The following is a 25,784-nucleotide window of genomic DNA, read 5'->3' on the forward strand; positions in this document are numbered from 1 at the left end:
TGAGATTTAGGCGGCGACGGGCAAACAGAGTGCCGATTCGGGTAAAATGATTACCTAGCTTAAATAGAGACGATCGCCCACCATGTCAGATGGGTCAGCCATCAAAACATTATATCGGAGAGAAACACAACACCATCCCTTATCAGTCTCAAAGATCTTTTTGTTGAAGACTTCCAGGCCGCCCAAATATCAATCAAACAACTGCCCGGAAGACCTGACAACTGGCATCATGTATTTAATTGCGACAAGCATTGAAATCAATGCTCCTCCGGCAACGGTCAGAGAGAAGGTATTGGCTTCCATTGGATGCTGAGAAGCAATAATTTCAACCATGAGTACATCTGGCTTTCTGACACTTGGAACCAGTTTCTCGACTTTTCATCCATCCCGACATACTCACCCAATGGATTTTTCCGCTCGATATCACCCGTTGACCCAACTAAATCATCTATCGATCTACAACCTGGTGACAAATTAAACGTCTGTGCAGGCTATGGAAAGATGAAGTTCTCGCCTGTCCTCTCATCAAACACGCCGTCTATGTTTAGCTGGATCGGTTCTATCCCAGGAATCTTCACAGGTGAGCATATGTTTCGATTCGAGGAAATTCCAGCATCGGGACAGGAACAGAGCCGCACAAGGTTCGTCCATGAAGAGACGTTCACGGGTCTCCTTTCATTCCTCATGGGGGAGGGATTTCTCGCCAGATATGTTGGTATGGGGGAGGATTCAAGAAAGGGGTACGCTGGGTTCAACCATGATCTAAAGGCTTGGATCGAAGGAGAGCGCACGGAATAGCGAGCTACGCCTTGTCTAATCTGCTATCTGCTGTCTAACAATCTTCGTTTATTCTCTTTCTCTGATATCACATGCTGCTTTCAAGGAAGCATCTCTTCTTGGATCGTTCGTCGCATGTCGTGTTTCTGTTCTTTGATACAACCCCAGCGTTTTGTTTTCATTTATTGAACCAGCTTTTTTAGTTTCGCAGTTTTGTATGAAACGTTCATCCATAATATGCCTGCGATCATCCAACCATTATAGAGAATCCAAGAACTTGATAGTGTTTTAGTTGGGGATTTGCGCTCACATTTCAGAACTCAAGACAGATCTTGTAGGACCAATAGAATAAATACTGTGTTTATATATTAATTAATAATGGAATCCCTTAATTAATAGTGGATAAGGTGCTATTAGCAGAATAACGAAGTGCTTGTATCTATGTAAGCAATGGCCTGTACTTTATTGTGAGTGACCACAAATTCAAGGTTATTAAGGGAAGGCATCCATGTAAATATTCACATAGCTTTTATAGTTAAGAGTAGTAAGTTTATTTATCAATTACTATGTTGAGTTATTGAATTTTCTAAGTGCAGCATTGTACTCTAAGAATCCTTCCGCATTATTGAGGATGGAATATGTCTGGTACCATAACCTTGAGTGGACTAGCTAGCGTTTTAGAACCACTTACAAGCAATTAAGCAGTAAAGAATATGATCTCCACTTCTTAAATACTCATCCGCTGCATCTTGCATCCGGCGGACACATAAGAGGAATTGTAGGCTGACGGATACCCCGGATCGGTGATGTCACTGATCACCAGACCTCCAAAACCACATGCCGAATGAAACACAGAAACAACCATCAATAAACCATCCAGGCACTATAACCATCAATAATTAATCTTTGTATCTTGCCAGGAAAATAAGTCGAGGATGGAAGGGACTACACCACCGTACACCAGCATCGAAGACTATGGCCTCGTGGGGGACATGCACACCTGCGCCCTGATCAGCAAAACTGGCAGTCTTGACTATATGTGCTGGCCCGTCTTCGATTCGCCCTCCGTCTTCTGTCGCATCTTGGACTCTACACAGGGAGGACATTTCTCCATATCCCCTGTACCGGATATCCAACCAATCAGCAAACAGCGATATCGACCGTACACTAATATGCTGGAGACGCGATGGATTGACGAACAGGGGGTGGTGAGTCTTCTCGATTACCTCCCTGTATCAAGTCACAAGTCGCACCCTGAGTGGTGTATTTGCGATGACCCCATTGCTCGTAATGACCCGCAGAGACCATGTCATTCAGGCGTTGTCCGGAGGATCGAATGCGTGAGGGGTGAAATGGAGATGGATTTTGAGCTATTTCCTGCGTTCAACTATGCAAGGGACCGGCACAGTGGCCATTGGATCACTCCCGAGAACTCCAGCGGCTCGCTCAAGAAATATTCCTTCGAGAGCCAGACGCAAAATTTACACTTGGCTATCCATTCCGGTATCGACACTTCGCTTGAGCCAGCTGATGCCATTTCCCCGGTGGATCTAAAGCTCGAGGAAATGGAAGGCCCAAAAGGGCCAGGGCTTCATGCAAGAGTGAAGTTGAAAGAAGGGCAATCAATCTCATTTGTGCTGCACGACCCGGAAACAAGGCTTCCTGAGGAGGGCGCCCTACGACACTACCTGGACGTACTGGAAAAAGAGACGCTCAACTTCTGGGGTGACTGGATTGCCCGTTGTACGTTCCGCGGCCACTACCGTGAACAGGTTGAGCGCAGCCTCTTGGTACTTAAGCTGCTCACCTACAAACCGACCGGAGCAATCGTCGCAGCTCCTACGTTCTCCCTCCCCGAGTACGTCGGAGGGTCCCGGAACTGGGACTATCGGTACTCCTGGCTTCGTGATGCCGCTTTTGTCGTCTACGTGTTCCTCAAGAATGGTTATCCAATGGAAGCCGAAGCATACATCAACTTCATCTTCGACCGCGTCTTCCCTCCAGTGAGGGATAACGAATGCGTCGCGGGTGCACCATTCTTACCAATCATGGTGACGATTCGAGGTGAGAGCGACATTCCAGAAACTGAGCTGGACCATCTAGAGGGATACAAGGGTAGTAAGCCCGTACGTATCGGAAACGCAGCTGCAGAACATATACAGCTGGATATCTATGGAGAACTCATGGACAGTGTCTATCTCTACAACAAACACGGACGACCTATCTCCTATGAGCAGTGGGTCGCCATCCGACGCATGATGGCGCATGTAATCAGAGTTCGAAATGAGCCCGACAGATCGCTGTGGGAAGTCCGAGGCAAGGAGCAGAATTTTGTCTACAGCAAAATTATGCTATGGGTTGCACTAGACCGAGCAATACGTCTCGCAGAGAAACGATCTAATCTACCGTGTCCAGACGTGGACCAGTGGAGGCGTGCGCGTGATGAGCTCTACGATGAGATCATGAGCAAAGGCTACAACCTCAAGGGAAAGTATTTCTGCATGAGCTATGAGAATCAGGATGTGCTGGATGCAGCTGTTCTCATTGCACCGCTGGTATTCTTCGTCGCTCCAAATGATCCCAGATTCCTGTCCACTCTAAAGAAGATCATGTGTGCCCCGGCCAAAGGCGGGTTATCAATTGCCAATATGGTATCCCGGTATGACCACACAAAAGTGGATGATGGTATGTTCTCCTCCTACACGGCTGTTTTCCTTACTGACTCCAAATCCAGGGATTGGTGGCGGCGAGGGCGCATTCGTCATGGTGACTTTTTGGCTAGTTGAAGCGATGATGCGTGTATGTTTTCACATCATTCTCATAAACAAAGTACTGACGCGGTACGCAGGCCTCAAAAGCAATGCCATATCAGAAGGACGATCCATTCTACCCCCAACTGCGCAAGGCAGCGGTTGCGCACTTTGACAACATGCTCGCTTTTGCAAATCATTTGGGTATGTTTTCAGAAGAAGTGGCCATATCAGGGGAGCAGATTGGCAATACTCCCCAGGCCTTCAGTCATCTGGCATGTGTCAGCGCTGCGATGAATCTTGGGGAGCAAGCTGAGCGATGAACAGCTGTAAAATTTCATGCATGGCTGGTTCCTGATATTCCAACTGCACATTCCAGTATGTGGCATCCCTTTGGAGTGCGCTAAAATATAATAAAGTACATTGCATACATAATCTATGATGATGATCATCTTCATTGGCTTCGATGATAACCCTTTCATGCGCGTAATCCTCTAGCTCGCTAATCTGATTCCTGATTTCCTCACCTGTGCGCGCCTGATGCCAACGCCTTGACCCTACGGATAGCCTTGCCGGACGTGAATCTCCACAGCTGTTGGTTTTGCCCAAAACACATTCTGAAGCATCTGTCTCGCGCTATCATTATGGTACATCATCTTCGTAGTACATCATTCCACTTGAGCCTGCTGTCCCTTGGAGCTATATCCTTTTGGTCATGGTCCTTCTACACCAGACCTGCTATTTGCAAAACTCTGCGGACAAGCATAGCTGACCTGCTGCTCTTTCTAGGCTGGAAAAGGATATAGGAGTGAAGTGGTGAATTTTCTATCTTCTTCGTATCCCTCATGTTTATGAGAATTGGACATATTCTACTCTACAGTATCATAACCAAAGCCCTGTCTGTCTACACCTGACCTCCAAAGTACACCTTGAGACCGTCGTAACTCCCCAGGAACAAACCACCTCCCAACCCAGCCGCGAGACACGTCAAGGCCCCGCCTCTAAAAAGACCTCGTATCCCGTCCTTTACCAATATCCCCTTCGCGACAGCCACAGCATTAGCAGACGATACCCTCTCTGCCTTTACTGACGGAGGTATAGGCCGAATATCGGCCTTCAAGGGCAGTCGAGCATAGGTAGGCGTACCCGCTGCAAGCCTCATGCGCGTCTTAACCACATCAACAGGCACAAATAGCATCGAAACCACCGCGCTAGCTAGCGCACCGCTGTAGAGCCCCCCTTGAAATAAGCACTAACATCCCTGGAATTCCGCGGAACCTCGAACCACGAGGTCTTGAGATACTCATACAACAAGAACGTCAGACTCGTCCCGGGGAGATGGCTAGCAGCTAGCATGGTATACCCCGTCCAGAGCTTAGTCGGATGTCTGGAGAAGCGCCTGACGGTCGATAACAGTGGCGAACGACTATGCTCGGATTGAGCATGCACGACTTGAGCATTCTGCTTCAGCACCTCGGCGGGATTAGTGATTGCGCATGCGACCAGATCTGCTACTGCGCTGCTAAGTGCATACGTGGCTAGCTCGCGGGTTTTTGACGGTTGAATGCCTTCGTTGGGTTGAAGCGTTGATTTCATGGTTTCGTAGATTGTGAAGAAGGCGACTGATGCGGGGATACTGGTGATAATCGTTGGGCCGAAGCCTTGATATAACCCTCGGTAGAGAGCTGGTTTGACACTGCCATTTACACGCTGATATGCTGATGTGTAGGCTGGTGATTGTATTCTAGTAATGAGCGTGTCGAGTGGGTGAATGAGTAGCTCAACTCCTACTGCGGCTATGCCTGCTGCCTAAATGGGATTAGTTGCACGCAAGGCCGTTATTGTATGAGGTACGTACGAATGAGACGTCCTTGTTACTAGCATCGACGGACATGGTACTGGCGAAGGGCGCTCAATCCTTGGTGAAAGCCTGTCGTTATATTTTAAAGGCTAACTGAAGAAATAAATGGTGTCGTACAGGTCAGAAATACTGTCTTGGCATGGAACTGATCGGCGTCGGATGTCCGATGGAACGAGAATGGAATCCGCGGATCCCGTATACAGCAATATATGAAGCTTAAGCTCGATTGAATGTGCATAAGAACAAATACCACAATCTGAAATCCCTATATCATCATGCCCAGCATTTCACCCTCCCCGCCTCCACTCAATGCCTCACTCCACCACGAAAGAAGAGCTACCATATACTTCAGGTTTGCATGCCATTGCGCAGGTTATCATACTGCGACACCGGATAGTCCAATTCATTCTGATTCTGTTCAAAGGCTCCCGTGCCTCCAAGTGCATTTACTACCTGAGATGATATCAGCACTGGACCGGCAAACCACGACATAAGTACTCACCGTGGTAATCAGACTATCACTTCCGGTCTTATCGCTGCTGCTGTCCCACCACATGGCGCCTCCCAATCCCAAGGACTTGATATAGCCAGACTTCATAGTCGCCACCTGAGGGTTGTCATAGCTGATCAAAATCTTGTTCGTCGCGTCGTAACTGTAGCTTGCCATGATGTTGGAAATGACATGCTCCGTGGCACCAGTCTGCGGGAGCGCCTTGTAGTCCCACACTCCGTTCTCCCAGCTGCCCTGGCCAACGCCGTTATAAGGCTTGCCAAGACCGTCGGTGTTAGCAAAGGAGCGCCCGTAGAGAGGCATGCCCAGGACGATTTTGTTTGCGGGGACTCCACCGGCGCGGTACAGATCGAGTGCGGTCTGGGTGTTGAAGGGAGTGGAGAGCGGGTTAGAGGTGTCGTTGTAGACGTTGGCCTGGTGACCAGTTAGAGACGAGAAACTGCCGGCGTAGTCGTAGGCCATGAGGTTCCAGAAGTCCAGTTGCTGATCCATGTCTTTGAGGTGAAGGACCTTGATCTTATCCGGACCTATGCTAAATCAGAATGATTGCAACTTGTAGTATGAGACAGCGCGTACTAACCAGCCGGAGAAGCCACCGTCAGAAGGAAGTGCTGGCCGCCCGCATTTGCAGCACTATAACTGTCCAGCGCCTAGTGACCTTAGTAATATGTCCATTAAGAGTCGCGTTCATCAGCACATACAGTTCTCACTTCCTTGAGCAACAGAACAAAGTCGTTCGCTTGCTGGTCGTTCTCAGGGTACTAGGCCTATTAGCCAGTGTCAACGCTGACGTCGTGCGTCAACTTACCTCCCAATCGATATCCAGCCCATCAAAGCCCAAGTCCTGCAACAACTTCACCGCAGTCTTCGCAAAGTTCTTCCGTCCAGCATCGGTGCTAGCCGCCGGAGCAAAGTTGGGAGAATAGGTCCACCCGCCAATGGACAAGAGAACCTTGAGGTTACGGTTTTGCTTCTTCAAGAGATACAGCTGCTTGATACAGCCGTAGACATTGTTACCGGTATCAGACCAGGAGTCACCGGGGTAATGCTTCTCAATGTCGGCCCAGGAGTCTGTCATATAGACTTCCCCGGTTTCGGGACGCACATTGGCGAAGGCGTAGAGGACGTGCGTGAGCCTCTGAACAGGGAGGTCCTGAGGATTATGGTTGCGCCCATAAATTGCCTAGATAGTGAGAAGGGGTATTCAGTGTGATGTGAAAGAGTACTAACCCAGTTGACAAAGTAAACGACGGAGCGATACCCGGAGCTAGCGCGTGTTTCCAGATCAGTATTGCCGGCATCGCGATTCCACATCACCGCGGCGTCGACACAGAGACTGCCGAGCAGAAGGGCGACCTTGACGATGGTGGAAGTTGCAAAGCGCATTGTTGTCGTTCAGTCGAGCTTGTCGATGTCTGAGTTTGTCGAATGAAGTCGTCCTGTGCTCTGTAAATACCATGCGACACACTTCCTATTTATCTCCGTAGCTCCCCTTTTCCATCGCTACTATCACTCGCGAAATCCGCAAACCTCCGCCATACAGCGTCGCTTTCTGGTGAAGTCCCATCGTCGGGTCGTAGGTATAGATAACCCCTAAACCCCATCACCAGTAACCCTGATGGCAACGTGTCACAAGCTAGGGGATCAAATCAGATGCATAGATAAGGCAGCGATTCAGTGAAGAACCAGGTTCCGGTGATCCGACGGCCATAGATCTTGCAGTAAACTGGAGTCACAGGCCAGGTTTCACGTACCTGACCATCCTGCATGCGACGTCGGCAGATGCAAATGGTCAGGGCTTATCTGCCCAATAAGAGCTTCACTTTGTGCAGAATGGGCAATGTGACTCCCCGCGTGGAGGGCTGCCAAGGCGCTTAGTCGCGTGAGGGGTCTCCTTAATCTCCAGTTCGATGTAACGACAGGAGGACGTGTATATGGAAGCATATGCCCTTCTTGGTTATCCTTCCGCTGCTTAATGGGTCAAAAGGGGTTTGCAGAAGCTGGAAAGGGAGCATGACGCTATGCGACGTGACCGTGGCCGCCGAGCCCAAGGGATGTCACTATCACTCTCACTTTTATTTCAATCACTGTGCAGTCAACTCGCGACAGCAGAGATCATGGCGCGTCGAATCTTGAGTAATGTAACATGCCGATGATCTCAATATCTTTCTTGCCAGGGTTTGCGGATACACTGGGGTTTAACACCTTGACCCCGCGCGATCTAGCGAAGTACAGGCTTACGCTGCCGAACCTCTATCCTCACATGCAGTTATTTTGAGGCATACCTTTCGCTGCCGGAGTATCGCAGGAAGCAACGTCATTTAGCTTTACTTTGGGCGTGTTGTCCGTAAAGTAGCAACCAGTAATGTCTGTGAGATTAACCTATAGAGTGACCCGCACCTGTCATGTTCTCAATGTTGAGCACATCTCCGTTGAACCAATTCGACACCCATTCCATCAATGATACAGACCGCGAGCATTTCACGTTCAGTGTGTCAGTACAGATTGGCCAGCAACTAGTTATTTCACAGCGATGTGTGTTGAGTCAGTAACTGTAGTAGTGTCCTCTTCTGCTGAGAGCACATGCTGACGTGAGAACCTCTTCCGCCCCCTGACAAGCCAGTAAGCAGTGGAGATGATGAGAACGATGCCAATGACCACGACACCGTAATCTGGAAAATGATTAGCCATTTAACAATAATATCCTCAAGAGATGGATGACACGCACTCATGCTTCGGCCTGTTACCGGAAGAGAAGGCGGGAATAGGAACAGGACGGTGGTGAGGAGGATATAGCCGATGGCTACCTGTAAGAGAATCAGTCAATCATGACAGACACCAGTAACGGGACTGAGGGGTTATACAAGGTTAACCGTCCATCCGATGACCGGGCTCAGGGTCCAATGGCTCTTGGGAAGCTGGTTGCGACCGCGCAGGCAGTGGATTATGATCGGAAAGCCGTAGGAAATATCGAAGCAAACAACTGTGGCGGAGCTTAATGCGTTGAATGCACTTGAAAAGTCAATGACCCATAATTCCTTTAATCGAGAGTCAAAATTGGGAAACTCACGTTGAAGATCCGAGGTAGATGCAACCGCAGCAGAGGGTCAAGAACGCAGTGAGGCCGAGAGCATTCAAGGGTGTTCCTAGGGTAGGGTGCACCCTCGTCCAGAATGGTGAAAACGGCATTCCGGAATCTCTGTGGTGAGAGTTAGGTACGGATAATAGACCGGTACTGGGTTTAATTGTTGTGGTACTCTAACCTGCCAAGAGCAAGTATCATTCGGCTGGAGGTGGTCATGATTGCCACGATACCCATCAACAGGCAGATAATAGGGAATCTGAGCCCGTGTGATTAGCAATCATACAGTCCAAGATGGACTACCTGTGGAGAGTGGACGGGCATACAATAACAAGCAAATTGCTCCGGCCTTGCTCTTCGTGGCATCAAGGATGATCTGGAGTAGTGGGCCATAACCGGAGGTGATTATCGTATTGATATCGTCTGACACGAACAGGAGGACAATGATGAATGCAAAGCTAGTGAGTGCCCCGATTGCTACACATGCAACCATAACTCGGGGACCTTGGACGGACGGGTTGGGAATTTCTTTGAGCGCGATATTGTCAGTATTCTATGCATGGATTGAGGCATAGCGAGGACACTAGCGGCTTACCTTCGATCATATGGGCAACGGCGTCCTGATCGGGTCAGTAGATGATTCGCGTCACAATGGTATATACACATACAAATCCGATGAGACACAAACTACCTTGTAGTAGCTGGCGCCGTTCGTTAGCTTGTCTACTTGTTATGTGTGAGCTGGATGTGTCCTACGCCTAGTGGCCAGGCAACACCATCTGGCCCTATTGGAGAACCAGATTAGCTAGTATCTTTGAATATACGAATTCAATGAGCAACGTACATCCCGTCTCATTGATGAATTGGGTAAACACGTAACTGAATTATTGTCAGTTTTATTCAGTTAATCCTGCTTTCGGCGACGGGACGTACGTGGCTGAGTTGTAGTCGGGTACAGCACATGCGAGAGCTGTGATCGAAAAGATGAGGAATCCACAAAGAGACCAGATCACTAGTCCTTAATTAGAGAGCCAGAGCCGGATATCCTGAGTGCAGTATCGATAACTCACATGCAGCTTTGCTCAGGGCAGCGAGGATCGAGTTCCAGAAGGCGTTGATTAAAAAGCCGGTCAGGCAAAAGCCGATATAGACGAGGAATACCTGCCATGGTTGGACAGTGAGATTCTGTATCCGTTAGCCTCCCTAATATCTCCATAAGGTCCTTTTCATGTCGCTTCTCGGTTGTGGAGCAGCGAGTATAAGTGGAGGGAAGGATAAGTACTGGATTGGCAAGGACTGCGATGTTCATAATCAATGAACTACCGAATAGTGAGGCAGTGGCAGGGAGGCATATCTGGAGTTGAGCCCTCTGATCAGCAATGAACGATAACTCAGAATATTTGAGCTGTACATACCCAGGCTGCAACATTAAACCACGCGGTGAACCAAGCGAGGACCTCCTTGTATTCATCCCATGATACTAACACAACAATTAGTCTCAGAGGATCCTTGGAGTCAGCGATTAGGGGCTGAACATACCAACTAAACAGTGAAGAACAACCAGTTAGCCACAATCTGCAACCATTAAAGTGAGAGGGTCAGACGAGGAATACACCTACCAGCTACCCACTGGTACTGCCCTGCCGCACTATATCAATTCGGTACCTTCGTCAGCATCGCGCTATAACCCAACCATTCGTCGTTTTTAATCGAGTGACTGAAAAACGTACGTGGGATATGCGGATAAGATTTCCGCCAACGAGATAGAAATACATAGGGTACAGATCCCAGCGGCAAGAAGACCTGTGCGACTTTACCATTAACGATATATATTGTGTGGATTGGATATCAAGTCTCATACCCCAGATGATACTTAATGGGCCTCCGGAAGAGAGGCTAAGCGGAAGGCTCGATGCAAACGCGCTCCATGACTGCAGAATTGCGGTTAGTCTGGATTCGTACAATCTCACTCTCTTGTATACCAACATTCAATGTAGCGAATGCTAAGCCTAACAATGAACTGGAGAGAGAAAGTCAACCTTATCCCCGAGAGCAGAGCGGAATTCCAAGTCGGAAAGGAGCACAGGCTCACATAAAAGAGAAGTTCTTTGCAAGTTGGACATGAGGCGTTACGAGGATATTCTCTGACTTGGGAATCTCCATGGCGACACAGAAAGAGATTCAAATATTGTTTGGTGGCCTAACTCTTGTGAAGTTGGATTTATCCTACCTTCGGGATTACAGGAGCGCAGCCTAGCCGGAGTAATATACTTTGACCAACAGCTGCCGGGTCACCTCCACAAGGATTCGCTTGACATACACTTGAGCCGTGATAACCTTATCACAAACCTTAGGTCAATCTTTCCATCCACGTATTATCATTAGGGTACGGAATAGTACGTAAGGGCAAGAGAGGGTCTCCAAGTGATAGCCGGAAAGACCAGGAAATGCACATTAATCAGTTCAGTATCCTTACAAATCTATTTTACTGCTAGGCTTTTGGCTCGGCAATAATCCATGCATTCCTGCTTCTCTTTATGCAGCAGTTGATTAAGATCGAGTGTTGATTTCCGATCTCGGGGGTTGCAACAGACTCAGAATTGTAACTACAATCGACCAATCCAGAGGCAAACCCGCGCTTATCAGCGACTGATAATTCCCCGCATTGGCTACCTTACCCCGACGACCCATCAACTGCACGGGGATGATTTTGCTTGGTTTTGTCAGACCTATGCCAGTTCCGGGCCATTTTTGGCATTTCTCGGCATTATGGCGCAGTTGAGTCTACATTAGATAGTGGCCTGGCCAGAGAGTTCTAAACATATGTGATCCAAAGAAGTCCGGGCTCACATCGGCAACTCTCCCAACAGCTAGTTTACTGATACAAAAGTATGGTAGATAGTAGCGTACTATGACCTCTGTACTAAACCAGGTCAAAGCCATGACAAAGCGAAAGATCGTATAACGGCGGATGACTTACCTTATAAGGTTGCAACAGTGATCGTAGTGGAAAAGAGGAATTGTACCGGCAATTGTTTTGCTGACAAGTTACTGAAAATCTGGTAATGGGTAGCTTTAACGGCATATAACAACCATGCCAGCTAGCGTCATAATATGATCTACTACCTATCCTCTGTCATTCAGTATCGATCTTTAGAAAGATTCATTGCTATGCAAATTTGGTATAGAAGTGAACCATAAAACACTGCCCCGCTGTCGGCACTCGGTTACATGTCAGGAATGATCCCCTTCATAGGCGGACCAGTCTCAATCTCATAGTAGTCGTCCAGCTCAGTGAGCGCTTCCTTCAGGATGGCAATACCCCTGCGAAGTTCCTCTTCAGAAATATTCAACGCCACACCCATTCTGATGCGATTGCCATCGGGGTAGGTTAGGAGACCTTCAGGCACAGCATCCCGAATCGCCTGCTAGTAAGCCTGGGGTCATCAGAGGGCTTCAAGTATATTCCCAAATCTGCACCTCTGTTGGTGACGTAGTCCAACAAGGGAAACTTCCAGTCTGCCGTCTCCTTCCTCCAGACATCACTAATCCATGTTGCCCTATCCACGAGCTTCTCCTCATCCATGATCTTGAGCGTTGCGCGGGTGGCTGCGATGGCCGCCGGTGCCATGCCAAACGTCGCGACAGACTCGTAGCCACCAATAAGATCCATGACCTCGTCTCGGCCCAAGATGTATGAGGCGGGGTAGGCTCCGCCTGTGATTGACTTGCCCATGATGACCATGTCGGGTTTGTTTTCTGGTCCCATCCAGTCGGAACAGAGGAACTTGCCTGTCTTTCCTGATCCCATGCGGACCTCGTCGGCAATGAACAGGACGTTGTATTTCTTGCACAGTTGACGTACGCCAATGGCGAAGTTGAGTTCCTCTTCGAATGTGCTGCGTTGGTTAGCTTTGATTTGCGTTAGAAAGGGCGCGAGAAACTCACGGCCGCTTTCCGTGGATGCACTCCATGATCACTGCAGCTAGGCGCTGGTGTTGGGAGGCAATGACCTTCTCAAAATCTTCCAGATGCCCATAGCGTAACAGATTCCCTGTTTCAGGGTCTGTATTTCTGAGGTTTGGATTGCTGATACCGTAGTCTGATAGAAGAAGTGGGGGGTAGTTTTCAGCAATTATATTTCACGCAATTGCGAGTAATAGAAGAGGCTCACCCGACGCCTGACCCATATCATTCATTATGGGCCAGATACCCGAGCCGACTCCATGGTAGTTGTCCGACACTCCAAGGACAAGCACCTCGCTGGGCTCGATACCCTTGACCTTGATCCCCCATTTGCGCGCAAACTTCACAGCCGCATCGGCACCTTCCGTCCCAGAGACCATTCCAACCATCTTGTCATATCCGAACCGCTGACACATGTCTCTGGCAAACTCGGCCCAGTCCCCTACCTTAGTGGCGAGGTTGGCCAATGTAACTAAAGATGGAGCATTTGGTTAGACTCTGGTTGTACATCCCTTTATGCTTCAGTACCCCGCGAGCGGCAGCTTACTGGTATTCATCGATGCTGTCACTGCTTTCACGAGTTCGGGATGGCAGTGGCCTAGATTGGTGGCACTCATCATACAGAGGAAGTCTAGAATCTCCTTGTCGTCGGCATCCTAGATTGATGGCTCCGTCAGCATACCGCACCAATGGCGTTCCTGGACTCAGTCCGCAGCCACTGAACAGGCAAACAACCAACCTTTAAGATTGAGCCCTTGCCGCTCTTGATAAACACTGGAAGAGGGAACACGCCGCCCGCTGAATGTTTGTCGTCGATATCGAGCAGTTCTTTGGTCCTAGGGCTAAGCTTAATAGTTTTGCCAGTCCCGTTCTGAGGTGTAGCTGTCATGGTGAAGAAAGACTTAATTTCTTGTATATCAACTGGAAAGATGTTGTAAAATTTGAGGAGGGTGTCCGAAAGGAATCAGAAGATGAGGAGTGATCTTAGATCTTGACAATTGATCAGAGAGAACTGGTCTTTATATAACCGCAGGGCAAGTGGTCTCGGGGTCCGAGGAGGATCATGGCGCCAATACTATATGAAACCTAAAGGGCTCACCCACCTGGTACGCAAGAGTACGGATAGATTCCGGGGTACGTAACAAGCCACCCTCTACAGCTGATAAGCGCGGGTATGTTATCTTATCCAAGGGTCCTCTCCGCAGTTCCACTTCGACTCTTGGCTAAAGCCCGATTTTAGGATCTAACATGATTTATGTACATGTTACATGACCAGAATAGTTTCTTAAGCCGAGAGATCAACATGAGTGGATTCATATAGATCGGGTATGTTTAGAATTCTCTAATTTTTTTAATCATTTATTTCCAAGAAGATTTATAAGTACGAATCGATACGCTCCCTGTAAGCCATTCTCCAAACTAAACCTGCGGGGTCCTCCCCGCATACCCAACACACTGGATATTCTGTTTGCTACCCAGAAATAGAAGCACAAATTGAAGATGCATTTTGGCTCGGCTTTTGCTGTGAAGAAAGACACGCTGAGTGAAAAGGTTGGCCTAATTCCTCCAGTACTTCGACTGAAAGCCCGTATCAGGATAACCGCCTAGAAATTTAAAGATTGAATTCTCCCCTTCTGATTCTTCACAGACATCTCCGACATCTAAGCTAACAGTATCCGATAACCCTGAGCTTTCATTCCAGCCTGGAGACAGCGGGGTCCCAGTTTCGTCAGGTCCGGACGTTCCATATGAGCTGCAGGAGATCGATGGTTTGGTACATATTGGCATGGTTATACTTTGCCGCCATCCGAGAAAGATAGTCTCGGATGAACTCGCGATGCTGCGCATCCTGTGCATACCTTCCCAGTACTGCCAGAGGCCAGCAGAGGACAGTTGTGTGGTTTGATTCCACAGGGAGGAGCCGGAGCAGCTGGATTGTTTCGGCGATGAGTTGGCGTCTGTACGACAAGGAACCCTCGCGAATTGCTTGATCGTCTGTCGGTGACATATCCAAGAGCGCAAGAAGCGCAAGTTGGTAAATCAGCCCGCTGCGCGCTCCATCTATATCATCTGTTTCCGGCGCCCAGGACTGAACGATGGAGTGCAGATGCTGTCTGGACAGAAATATATCGATCGGTACGGTATGACCGTCGTGGATGGTGTCATGTACGGCGGTGGATACCTCATATACGTCCGGAATGAGCTGGAACAAGCTGAACGCACTCCCACAGAGCACTCCAACCAAGGGCGTGCGGTGTTGCGCGATAGCCCGAAAGAAGAATCGAACATCGCCGATGATGTGTTGTGGGGGCTCGGCCGAGCTGGTCGGCAGCAAAGCCATGATGTATGAGTATATCTCAGCGGCAAAGCAGAAGAGTGTCGTGCTCGAGCAGTGAGCCCCAGCGACGGAAATGAGGTTCTGGGCAGCTTCTAAATGTCGGAAAGCGTGATCGTGCGTATCGCCGTAGCTGACCTCCGAGGCGCAGAGTAGGAGACATGTGACCAATAATAGGATAGCCAGATCCTTTCGGCCCTGCGCGTACCTTGTCAGGTTATGCTTCAGGCTCCGCAGCGCTTGCGCGTATTGCTCCCAGACAGCATGTGCGACAGCCTGTGAGTAGCTTTGGAGGTATATAACTCCACTGAAGGCGAGAAGAGAATGCAGCACCATGTCAGACTGCATTGCCACAGGGGCCAGAACATGAAGGAAAGGATTCGAAGCCTTGTCTCGAATAGATATGGCTTGGGCCGCTTTATGTAGAAAGAAGGAGTAGAGGAAGCCAGTTTGATCACGGCTCAGTTGAGGGTGTAGGGATCCAAGGCCCTGGACTACAGAATGCGGATCTTCCCCGGGAGTGATGGTAAACTCGGTGGTTGCTTGCGGGTATGGCCGATGTTGTGATTGAGGGAGTAGGCGTGCATAGGGAATATAGTCTCTAGTAGTCCTCCCTCGCAGAACAGTAGCAGGCGCTGTGCATTTGTGTGCACGTGTGGATGAATCATTCCACGCGCAGATAAGGTGATTTCGAATACAGGCAGCGCAGGATGGCTTTGCTTCGTCACATTTCTTGCGGCGTACTTTGCAGGGAATGCAGCCATTGCTCCTGCGCATGTTTGTGAAAGGTTGAGAGCTGTTTTGGAGTTTGGATTGATTGTGAGGATTAGCTATGTAAACGGCAATGGTGTTCAACTGGATCGCGCCGTTAGCAGTGATACCGACCAAACACGGGGAAACAAGCTCTGTACCGACTAGTAGGCTCTAAAATGTGGAACAGTGGAACCGATGTCGTGCGAACAGGAGGAAGTTGGACGCGCCGGTGTAAGGTCTAAGTGGCATCTGGGGAGTAATCTAGACTCAGGTTAATCCCCAGACCATGTGATGCTGACAACGACAAGCCTTCAAGCCTCAGTAGGTCCAGACCACAGTGACCTTAAGGTCCAACCGTTGACTAGGGTAGAATGATCCCCTCCATTAAGTGCTATGGTAGGGTGGAGAGCGGCAGGCCAATCATCTGCAACCCCGCGCGATCAATTGGGGAGGGTCCAACTGCAAAAGGCAATATAAATCGCCAAGACGTGTTATCAGCAACCCCCAAAGTTTAATAATGCCACCTCGTAGCGATATCGAATGCCGTCTAGTGTCGATATTGAATATTATCTAGTAGGGATAGTGCAGTGCGTGTGACCGTGCCAAGGGGTGGTGTGGTGATGTTGGAAATGATAATACTGTATCGATTTACGAATCGCTAGCAATTTCTATGGCCAATCGAAAATGAATGAAGGTCTGATTCTTCTAAACGAATGACTATCTATCTCCTATTTAAGCCTTCGATAGGGGTCGGATTGCGGGGCTTCCAAATGATCAAATGCTATCGAATATTCGGCCAAGAGTGGCAGTGCTTTGCCAATTCATATGCTTCCAAATAGGGCAAGCAGTAATATAATTCAATACACCCCCCAGCTGAACCGTTAGGCGAAGCTGCATTATTCCATAGCTGTTGAAGCCGTATCCATCTCTTAGAACGGGCAATCGTGTTGAATCAATAGTGTTGGATGGGTTGAAGCTCAATCTCTGCTTCCTGATTGGTCTATGAGCCCAACCATCCTGCAAAAGTCCGTATGCTTATTCTTTAGTAATATCTTTGTAAGGCCATCTGCCGGCATGCGATTGGTTTCAATCCAATTGACTGATATGCAGCCTGATTGAACCTCTTGCTGAAGCCAGTGCTGGTGTATATCAATATGGCGTAGCTTTGTGCGAATTATAGGCTCTTCGCTGTGCAGAAGCCCTACTGTTTGGTGATTATTATATAAGATTAATATCTCATGCTCCGGATTGAATCTAATATCCAGGAATAGTTATTTCCACTAATAGATATTCTTCGCAGCTTCTGAAAGGGCAAGCAATTTAGCCTTAGTAGTGGAAGTAGTAACAGTCCATTGCTTCCCTGCGTGCTAATCCACAGTGGCGCTGAATAGCTTTACTAGATATCCTTTGCTGCTGCTATGATCTAAATGATCTGCATAGGCAGCATCACTAGTAATGATGAAGATATTCCCTGTTAAATTACTTCCATATTCTAATGCGTAGTCCTTTGTTGAAGTGAGATATAGAATGATTTGATTGGCTGCATTAAAATGTGCTGGTCCAGGATTCAATAGATATCTTGATAGATCGGATGTTATCTTAGTGATGTCTAAGCGAGTGATCACTGCGGCATAGAGAATTGATCTGATTTTAGATTGATAGTGGTATATCTCATGCGCTGTAGCCTTTCCATTGTAAGGGTGTAGATGATCTGTTGTTACAGGTATTTGCGCCTTCTGATTAGTGGAATCCAAATGATATCTTGTAATGATCTTCTTAATATATGCCTATTGGCTAAGCTATAGCTTCTGTTTCATTTGATCTCTAGTGATCTTGATGTTTAGGAAGCTCTCTCCCTCACCTAAATCATGGAATTTATATTGTTCTTATAGTTTTTAAATCAGATTGTCAGCATGCTTCTTGCTTTCATGGCGGTAAAGAAATAGTATGTCATCTATAAATACTAAGATGACAGTCTTATCATCTGTATAAAGGTATGAGTCTATATCTATTCTTTGCAAACCTATCTCTTCAAGCACTTTTGAAATATCTCTCTGCTAGAGGCGTGGTGCCCTGCATAGGCTGTAGAGAGCTTGCTTTAGTAGGTAAATATAGCTATATTTGGAGAATCCTTCTGCCATTCTGGTATAGACCTCCTTGTCTAGCTTGCTATTAATGAAGGTGTTGACGGTGTTGATTTGCTGTATATTAAGATTGAATACTGCTGCAATAGCTATTAATGTCTGAAATGTTTGTGCAGTAAGAGTAGTGGCTGTGGTATCATTATATGTCATCTACTGCATGTCTCCTTGTATACAGATTTGTGCCTTGGCCTTAATTAAATATCCTTCTTAATTAAATTTGTATGTGAAAACCCATTGTAGTGGAATGATCTGCCTGTCTCTAGGTGTTCTAACCTTCTGAAAAGTTCCTTAAGCTAATAATGTATTATGTTCTAACTCTGCAGCTGCTTTAAAGAGTTCCTTTAGTGGATGCTTTTGTATTTCCTTCTAGCTGTTAGGTGCAGGTGGTATTTCATCTTGATGAAGTTGCTTCTTTATAGATGCCTTATCTTGTAGGCCTATTCTGAATGATATAAATACTGAGTGGAATTCCTTTAAGCTATCTATCCAAGTGCTAGTATATGCATGTTATGGAGCTTGACGTTCCTGTTTTCCTTTAATAATATTGTCTAGTGAAAAATTAGTGCTTATACTATGTTTTGGCTTCTATAGGATATCATTGATGTTGTCTGGCTTGTCTTGATCATTTGGTTTGATACTCAGTCTATTGACTTCCTTAAATAGCTGTTTTGAAGGCGAATCTTCTGCTTGCAATTGATCTGGGGACTCAGGAAGTGTATCTATAAGCCTTACAGGTGTGTTAGGCTCTGGGGAATCATTGATTCTTATAGGAGATCTTGGAGTCATTAAATTAAGTTAAATAGGCTGTTCTCTCTGCAGGCTATTAATCTAGCCTCTAGGAATGCCATATTGGCCTGTATCTGCATACTATGGGTGTAGTGTAAGATCACCTTCTTACTTAATAGATTTAATAGGTTCATCATATTGGATAGATCTTCCTGGCGTAGTAAGGGGAGTTAGAGGTGTGAGGTTTGCTTCTAGTGATTCTGCCATCTGACTGCCTTCCTTATCTAGTATAGTGCCTCTGCTTATTTCTTTACTTATTATATTAATTGCTTTATTCACCCCCTGAGCTTTAACCTTATCTAACTCATTATCTGCACTTCCTATTAAGCTGGGTAAATTATTAATATCTAGCAGCTTATTAATTTTAATAGGTAATTCTGGCAGATCTAATATTTTGATTGCTTCAGCGTGGAATGGCTGATTTGGATTAAATAGGATGTCTTTATTAAATATCATGTCTCTCTTGTTAGTAATTATTCTAGTTACTGGATTCCATATCTTCTATATATTAGATGCTGTATAGCTGACTAGATAGCCTACCCAGGCGTGTGGATCCAGCTTCTTTAATCTTGGAATCTTATGGTGTCTAATATAAGCTCTGCATCTATATATATGTAGATTTGCTAATGATGGCTTCCTCCTATAGAGCTTCTTATATGGTGTGATCTAGATCTATTCCTTCTGCCTATTCTCCTCTACTGCCTCTCTGCGCGGCTGTTAATTCTGCAGGTAAATGGCAGTGCAGAATATATGTGGCTATAACTTCTCTGGTAATTGTGTGCTGATTTACATGCTTTGGGCTATCTTAATGATTATCTTGCTAGAATGTTCAATCAGCCCTTTCTGCTCATTGATATATTGTGTTGAATAGAAGATCTTAATGCCTTCATCTTTTATAGTGTGTATATATTCATTCCTAAGTGTTGGTTTGTGGTCTGAGAATATCTTCTTTGGCTTGAGGCTAAATTGTGTTTTAACCTATTGGATGAATTGCTTTATTAGGCTATTAAGCTAATCTTTATCTGGATATGTGTAGATGACATGCCATCTAGTTGATTTACATATGAAATGAGTGGCCTAGTGATCACCATTATGGGCTACAGTCATTGGAATCATATCAAAATGAATGCTTTTAAATGGCTTGGTTGATCTCTCTCTAGGTGTTTGAGATATCTGTTTAGCTGCCTTCGCTAGCCTGTATGTCTCGCAGATTGATCTCTTGTAATTTAATACTTTTGCACTAATAGATGCCTCTTCTAGATGCTGTATGGCTTTATCTCCTAAATGTGCTAGCTGTTTATGCTATTATTTACTAGTTTTAGTGGATTCATATGGCCTCTCTAAATATTAATTTATTGCAAAGATATTTGATATTAGATTATATTCCACTACTTCTAGATTGCATCTTATTTCTGTATGGCAAATCGGCTTCCCATGCTGATCTTCTATGATATTAGTGCGTTGATTGAGATAAAATCTATATTTCTTTATATGAAAGGTTGAAAGCAAATTTGTATGGTACTTAGGTATGTAGGCTACTCTACTTAGTTCTAGGATATGCAGCATTCCATTCATTCTAATTGCTTTTAGTTTGACCCTCCTATATCTGAGGATTTGCACATTTATTGCACTGAAATGTGCATACTCATCTTCCACTAGTTTGTAGGTGAGGAACTGAGTTTGATTATTATAGATATTAATATCTGCTCCTGAATCAACAATCTAACTATCTTGCAGCTTATATGCATCGCTTCCTAGTGAGAATGCTGTGGAATTACTTTGGATAATACTTATAGCTATGTGAGATGCATCCTGATTCTGATTCTGATTAGCTTGCTTAATTACTTTATCTATTACATGCTTTACCCTTGGGTTTTACTTAATCTTCTTAAATTATTCCATAATACCTGGATTTGGCTTCTATCCTTTTGGCTGTATTAATTTAATTATATATAGGCACTTATTAAACAAGTGCCTTTCTCTGCAGGGGTAGTCATCTTACTTAGGCTATTTAAATCCGCGATTCTAATTAGCTGAATTAGAATTTAATTAGTTAGAGGATTGTCCCTTGAATGTAGTAAAGATATTCTTCTATTCTCTCTAACTAAGGCTTTCCTAGTGTTTTTAATAATAAGAGATCTTATTAAAGACACTTAGCTTGCTATCCTCTAGCAGACAATCTAATTAAATACTAGCATATTGGGGTTTGATCTTTTTTAATACTATGAGGAAGGTCCTGGTGCCTATATATCTAGTGTATTATGTTATATTTAGTTTAGTATACATGCTCAGCACCTTCTCCTACTTGCTTAGCTAGCTTGATATATTCTGATTGGCTGGCTTAGCGGTAAGCTTTTAATATCTTTCTTAGATATTGTTTATTTGTGTTTTAATTGAAGGCTTTAGGTTGGCCTTAAGCTTTTAATATCTCTCAACCTTATTGTCTGATTGGCTAGTTAGCTGTTAGAGATGTTCCCTGGCTACTGTTTGCTCTATAGTGGTCTAGATAGCTGTGAGGCCTTGATGATCTAGTTAATATTGCTCCTTTTCTTCCTTATAGATTGCTAGTTCTTTGGTATATATTACTAGTTTGATATCAGTTGGCTTTGCTGGAGCCTTTGGGGCGGCTATAGTAGTTAATGAGCCATCTGATTGGCTTGCTTCTGTTGCTTAGGGTTCTGCTGAGGCTGACTTTACCTGTTGATTGGCTAGAACCATTGGATGAGTTAGTTGAATTAGTGGAATGGGGTAAGGCCTTTCTCCCTGAAGTATATTAAGCACTCCACAGGTTTGGGCTAGGCTGATTATATGTGAGTCCTATGTCTACTAATCATTGGGCTTATCTAGCATGATGGAGACCTTTGTGGTGGATCTGATTAGTTCAGTATAATAGTCCATATTGGCTTTAGGGTGATGGCGGTGTTGATATATCTTTAATTCTTCTGAATCAGGCAATTCCAATGAGATATCTTGCTAATGCTATGAGATAGAGCTCTCTAATATGCAGGCCTTGGAAGAATAATAGCAGAAGTTGATCTATGCGTTCTTTAAGGACAAGCCAGGCTCATAACTGTTGGAAATGATAATACTGTATTAATTTACGAATCGCTAGCAATTTCTATGGCCAATCGAAAATGAATGAAGGTCTGATTCTTCTAAATGAATGACTATCTATCTCCTATTTAAGCCTTTGATAGGGGTCGGATTGCGGGGCTTCCAAATGATCGAATGCTATCGAATATTCGGCCAAGAGTGGCAGTGCTTTGCCAATTCATATGCTTCCAAATAGGGCAAGCGGTAACATAATTCAATAGGTGAGATGTAATCATTATAAAAAACCAAAAGTCCATATTGTAGCTATAGTCCACTGTAGAAATCAAATTTTACTGCCGGCAGAAAACATGAAAGTCTGACATAGTGAAAGTCCTAAAGTCGTTATTTCAGTTTTGCTCCATTGGCTTGCCGTAGTTAATACTCAGCTGTAAAATGAACAGTAATGATTAATGAACGTCGGATTAGGGAGGATCATAGCTGCTGGCCGAATTGTATAACACATTGACCTTCCCATATGGTAATGACAAAGCAGCAATATCTATCAATGTTCATTAGATAGATTAGAGGTACCTTTGTAATAACTTAGCACAGTAGCAATCTCTCACAGAGCCCTCTGGATTAAGGCTAAACTCATTGATTATTTTACATTATGGCCCAATAGAATCTTTTTGGCCTATTGAATTCCCAAGGCTTCCATATCATTAGAAAAGCGAAGGTGACATTTATCCTACAACTTATTACCCCTATGCAGCCATCATGCCATGGAAGCTGATCCCTTTATCCCTTTCTGATGAAAGCCTGCAACAAGTGGACCAGGCTTCAATCCTCCTGGGAAGGAATCCATTTACCCGCCTATAGAAATACAAAATTCACCTCCTGCAGGAGTCATAATATGCCTGATATAGACCCTTGCAATAAATCTCTCTAGTCCAAAGTCCCAACGTATCAGTCCCCAACGTCGCAAAGTTGACTAAACTTGGAGCCTTCCATCCTGCCACTGCTAGAGTCATTTACCCCCTTTAGCAAACCAACCTTATTTGGCTGCCCAACGCATACCACAACAAAGCATCTTCTTCATCTTCAATCCAGGCTTGTCTGATATCAGCCATTTGCTTCGCGACCCAGGTCTGTGACTTGATCTTCATTTATTTATCATTACCTCAGCACTATGTCAATACCGAGGCTGACAGTTTCTTGGTCTTTTAGAGCTCGCAAAATTGTCACCGGCGCTGAAAAGGAGTTTGACGTATACGCCATGAAGACCGGACTGAAAAACTGTGTCTTTTCATTAGCGCAGCTTTACTTAGATGCAACCAGTATAACCAACCCCTTCATCGACTACATGACGGGTGAAATCCCAAATGATTGTAAAACTCAATGCTGATTTAGTTGGCATAAAACAGCATCAAACGCTTCCAATTAAGGACAAGTGTCCGTACCCCAATGTCGATTGGGAGAAAGAGACCCAGGTCGTGCAAAGCAACTTTGCGACATTCATGTCTCGATGGGTGGTCGACATGGATATGGTCCAGAAGAATGTCGTCGGCTGCTCGGTTCTGGCTGGTAACACAGGCAGTGGTACAGTCTCAAACTTCATTCTCGTTTTAACCTTACTATCGAAAATTAAAAGGATGTCAACGCGGCCAGTCAATCCCCATGCGCCCACGTTCCCTCCGACCGCGATTGATTACTATAATTATCCATGGCGAGATGTCACCAGTTACACCAATCTGCAGACCAGCAAAAATTAAGACGGTCTGGACCGGAATGGGTTCAGCTATCTCATCACGACTCAGAAAAAGGAACCCCCAAAAGCTCCCGTCCTTGAATACTCGGGCCCTTTGTGAAGGCGCCCGTGCTCTGCATGAACCGGGAGCTCTTCTGGGGATCCTGGATGCTGGATCGTCTCCGAAAACTTGTTAGAGGGACAGACCTGATACCCCAAAAGGCGTATCTAGAAGATGTGTCAGCACAGTGCCCCAAATACGCCTCCGTTGTTTCAACGGGACCCAGTTTTGCATTCGGCACCAACCCGGACCATCCAAACCCCGATGACAGTTACTTTGGACTAACAGACAAGGGCTCCTCATGGAGTTGGAGCAAGTCTGCTACCCCAAGCACCGTGTCTGTTGCTGTCCCCAGCACCAAATCTAGTAGAACGGTGACGGAGACAGGTATATCCCACCCTTAATCAAGATCAAAGTCGAACGAAAAAGCTGATTGATTGAAGCAAATTCCGCCATGCGGGTCACTTTCGTCTCGGGTGGCCAGAAAATTGCCATTACTGGCTCGAACTCGTTCGAGTTCCATTACAGTTCCAGCGAAGGTGGCTAGTATGTTTGTCCTTTTTCCACTATACGTTTTCTCCCCAGCATTATCAGGAAGTGAATCTGCGTCCCTAATTCTTATTAAACAGTGCCACTCTCACAACCGAGACCTCGTGGCATCTCAACTTTGCTCTGGGTGCTGTCAGCGACGGTGGGCTACAGATCACAAGAGTGCCCGATCCCAGCGGGATGAAAAGCGTCACAACCACTCACTCCTTTAAAACAAGGACCTGGAATGGAGTTACCCGTTCGACGATTTCGACAAAGCTATCTCGGACACACTGAAAATTGGTTCAACAACAGCCTGGCCTGGCTAACGAACGATCTGATCAGTGCTTTGAAACACCACCACAAGCTGTACCTGCCTGCATCGGGAGTCTTCCTCATGCAAGATGCCAAGTTCAACAAGCGAGGAGATCTGCTGCTGGGGTTGCACTACAATGGATGAGTTGACGATTTGACGCCTTTCTGCAACAGCTGTCCGAAGGAAAACACTGCTAATCATGACTCTTTACGCCTTTAGAGCCGAAGCACCGACCACTTCTTCTTCTACAGGTACATCTGCGCAGGGACAAAAGCAGGGCTTGTTCAAGATGGAGGGTGTCAATGTGCCCGAGGCATTCAGCAAGTTGCCAATAGCTTGGAAAAATCTGCCTACACGGCAGAAGCTGGGACTTGTGACCACAGAATCGCATTTACCCTCCTCCGCCTGACTCAATTCCCCAGCCAGTGCCAGTGTTTGGTTAATGAATGGGAGCTTGCGAAAGGGGCAGACCCCAGTAGAGAAGCAGTTACAATCGTGCCACGATATTTACGATCAGTCTCCACTGGCCCATTGGAAAGTTGGTGGATTCGTGGGTCGTTGACACATTGTCAAGGCGATGCCGCGAGGGGTAATGTTAAGATGAGCAATATCTCAGCAGCGTAGTAACATGGATGTTTGTCCAGTTGCCGTAGTTCTTGTTTGTTGGCTAGCCTGAGTCCAAGAAAATATATTTATTTCCAGTTGGAACAATTAAAGTGTGTAATCCTCCATTTCGCAAACAATAGAAGCATGTACAGTGGGATGAATGGTGATATGGGACGCAGGAATATAAGGTATATTGTCCATACGCCACACCTACCTACGCCATACCTACCTACACTAAATTCCGTCACGCACAGATACTACCACTTCCACTTCAACCATTAGGTATATATAGCCCGACAGCAGATTCGTAGTTTTTCCCATGATCTGATTCACTAGCATATGCTCTTATGAATCCTTCTTACTATTGCTGTCCTCTTTACCTCTTCGTTTCCTTTCTTTTCCTCGTTTCTTACTGCTCTCCTCTATATTCCATATCTACCTGACTAGGACCTTTATCCTAATTATTTTGATTATTCTTCCTAACTTTAACCCCTGTACTCTTTACGTGTCATATGGCTGCGTCTTGTT

General features: G+C 46.0%; 9 protein-coding genes across 9 annotated transcripts; 4 read left to right on the forward strand and 5 right to left on the reverse strand.

Annotated features, from left to right (window-relative positions):
• The first annotated feature begins 183 nt into the window (after window positions 1-183).
• Window positions 184-1,065, forward strand: P174DRAFT_395511 (SRPBCC domain-containing protein). Its single transcript, XM_024823688.1, has 2 exons — window positions 184-289; window positions 367-1,065. Exons 1-2 carry the CDS (start codon window positions 230-232, stop codon window positions 796-798), a joined length of 492 nt encoding a protein of 163 aa, XP_024678674.1. The 5' UTR covers window positions 184-229; the 3' UTR covers window positions 799-1,065.
• A 574-nt stretch (window positions 1,066-1,639) lies between these two features.
• Window positions 1,640-3,956, forward strand: P174DRAFT_445087 (glycoside hydrolase family 15 protein). Its single transcript, XM_024828249.1, has 3 exons — window positions 1,640-3,462; window positions 3,512-3,576; window positions 3,626-3,956. Exons 1-3 carry the CDS (start codon window positions 2,130-2,132, stop codon window positions 3,848-3,850), a joined length of 1,623 nt encoding a protein of 540 aa, XP_024678675.1. The 5' UTR covers window positions 1,640-2,129; the 3' UTR covers window positions 3,851-3,956.
• Window positions 3,957-4,431: 475 nt separating this feature from the next.
• On the reverse strand, window positions 4,432-5,463 carry P174DRAFT_515284 (putative mitochondrial carrier protein (Pet8); the record flags this gene model as incomplete). The annotated part of the gene is made up of 3 exons (XM_024832158.1): window positions 5,386-5,463; window positions 4,813-5,336; window positions 4,432-4,753 (listed from the first exon to the last, which is right to left on the reverse strand). The coding sequence occupies exons 1-3, from the start codon at window positions 5,419-5,421 to the stop codon at window positions 4,432-4,434; spliced, it is 882 nt and encodes a 293-aa protein (XP_024678676.1). The 5' UTR covers window positions 5,422-5,463.
• Window positions 5,464-5,507: 44 nt separating this feature from the next.
• P174DRAFT_506905 (glycoside hydrolase family 18 protein) lies at window positions 5,508-7,436 on the reverse strand. Its single transcript, XM_024831340.1, has 6 exons — window positions 7,130-7,436; window positions 6,708-7,082; window positions 6,601-6,660; window positions 6,480-6,549; window positions 5,891-6,426; window positions 5,508-5,841 (listed from the first exon to the last, which is right to left on the reverse strand). The coding sequence occupies exons 1-6, from the start codon at window positions 7,283-7,285 to the stop codon at window positions 5,737-5,739; spliced, it is 1,302 nt and encodes a 433-aa protein (XP_024678677.1). The 5' UTR covers window positions 7,286-7,436; the 3' UTR covers window positions 5,508-5,736.
• A 983-nt stretch (window positions 7,437-8,419) lies between these two features.
• Window positions 8,420-11,144, reverse strand: P174DRAFT_515286 (putative GABA permease; the record flags this gene model as incomplete). The annotated part of the gene is made up of 19 exons (XM_024832159.1): window positions 8,420-8,571; window positions 8,628-8,706; window positions 8,764-8,911; window positions 8,970-9,098; window positions 9,163-9,240; window positions 9,308-9,509; window positions 9,577-9,601; window positions 9,650-9,682; window positions 9,738-9,766; window positions 9,826-9,860; window positions 9,915-9,993; window positions 10,052-10,166; window positions 10,264-10,335; window positions 10,397-10,461; window positions 10,601-10,629; window positions 10,712-10,784; window positions 10,843-10,912; window positions 10,968-11,001; window positions 11,074-11,144. 19 exons carry the CDS (start codon window positions 11,142-11,144, stop codon window positions 8,420-8,422), a joined length of 1,518 nt encoding a protein of 505 aa, XP_024678678.1.
• A 1,064-nt stretch (window positions 11,145-12,208) lies between these two features.
• P174DRAFT_454230 (putative acetylornithine aminotransferase) lies at window positions 12,209-13,836 on the reverse strand (the record flags this gene model as incomplete). The annotated part of the gene is made up of 6 exons (XM_024829219.1): window positions 12,209-12,409; window positions 12,475-12,880; window positions 12,930-13,083; window positions 13,156-13,419; window positions 13,495-13,603; window positions 13,687-13,836. The coding sequence occupies 6 exons, from the start codon at window positions 13,834-13,836 to the stop codon at window positions 12,209-12,211; spliced, it is 1,284 nt and encodes a 427-aa protein (XP_024678679.1).
• Window positions 13,837-14,676: 840 nt separating this feature from the next.
• Window positions 14,677-16,138, reverse strand: P174DRAFT_496382 (Zn(II)2Cys6 transcription factor; the record flags this gene model as incomplete). The annotated part of the gene is made up of 1 exon (XM_024830882.1): window positions 14,677-16,138. Exon 1 carries the CDS (start codon window positions 16,057-16,059, stop codon window positions 14,677-14,679), a length of 1,383 nt encoding a protein of 460 aa, XP_024678680.1. The 5' UTR covers window positions 16,060-16,138.
• Window positions 16,139-23,542: 7,404 nt separating this feature from the next.
• P174DRAFT_445091 (uncharacterized protein) lies at window positions 23,543-23,770 on the forward strand (the record flags this gene model as incomplete). The annotated part of the gene is made up of 1 exon (XM_024828250.1): window positions 23,543-23,770. One exon carries the CDS (start codon window positions 23,543-23,545, stop codon window positions 23,768-23,770), a length of 228 nt encoding a protein of 75 aa, XP_024678681.1.
• A 56-nt stretch (window positions 23,771-23,826) lies between these two features.
• P174DRAFT_506908 (uncharacterized protein) lies at window positions 23,827-24,983 on the forward strand. The gene is made up of 4 exons (XM_024831341.1): window positions 23,827-24,193; window positions 24,250-24,352; window positions 24,436-24,497; window positions 24,574-24,983. Exons 1-4 carry the CDS (start codon window positions 23,884-23,886, stop codon window positions 24,792-24,794), a joined length of 696 nt encoding a protein of 231 aa, XP_024678682.1. The 5' UTR covers window positions 23,827-23,883; the 3' UTR covers window positions 24,795-24,983.
• Window positions 24,984-25,784: the final 801 nt, after the last annotated feature.

This window comes from Aspergillus novofumigatus, assembly GCF_002847465.1.
Source record: "Aspergillus novofumigatus IBT 16806 chromosome Unknown P174scaffold_8, whole genome shotgun sequence".
Lineage (NCBI taxonomy): Eukaryota > Fungi > Ascomycota > Eurotiomycetes > Eurotiales > Aspergillaceae > Aspergillus > Aspergillus novofumigatus.

Bases quoted from the DNA above. Each gene is read 5' to 3' on its own strand.
- P174DRAFT_506905 (XM_024831340.1), bottom strand. From the start codon at position 7,285: ATGCGCTTTGCAACTTCCACCATCGTCAAGGTCGCCCTTCTGCTCGGC. The intron at 7,083-7,129 runs GTTAGTACTCTT...CTCACTATCTAG, and splicing joins TCGTTTACTTTGTCAACTGG to GCAATTTATGGGCGCAACCA. The intron at 5,842-5,890 runs GTGAGTACTTAT...ATATCATCTCAG, and splicing joins GTGATAGTCTGATTACCACG to GTAGTAAATGCACTTGGAGG.
- P174DRAFT_506908 (XM_024831341.1), top strand. From the start codon at position 23,884: ATGAACCGGGAGCTCTTCTGGGGATCCTGGATGCTGGATCGTCTCCGA. The intron at 24,194-24,249 runs GTATATCCCACC...GATTGATTGAAG, and splicing joins TAGAACGGTGACGGAGACAG to CAAATTCCGCCATGCGGGTC. The intron at 24,498-24,573 runs GTGGGCTACAGA...CTTTAAAACAAG, and splicing joins TCTGGGTGCTGTCAGCGACG to GACCTGGAATGGAGTTACCC.
- P174DRAFT_395511 (XM_024823688.1), top strand. From the start codon at position 230: ATGTATTTAATTGCGACAAGCATTGAAATCAATGCTCCTCCGGCAACG. The intron at 290-366 runs GTATTGGCTTCC...ACTTGGAACCAG, and splicing joins CGGCAACGGTCAGAGAGAAG to TTTCTCGACTTTTCATCCAT.
- P174DRAFT_445087 (XM_024828249.1), top strand. From the start codon at position 2,130: ATGGAGATGGATTTTGAGCTATTTCCTGCGTTCAACTATGCAAGGGAC. The intron at 3,463-3,511 runs GTATGTTCTCCT...CTCCAAATCCAG, and splicing joins CCACACAAAAGTGGATGATG to GGATTGGTGGCGGCGAGGGC. The intron at 3,577-3,625 runs GTATGTTTTCAC...CGCGGTACGCAG, and splicing joins TAGTTGAAGCGATGATGCGT to GCCTCAAAAGCAATGCCATA.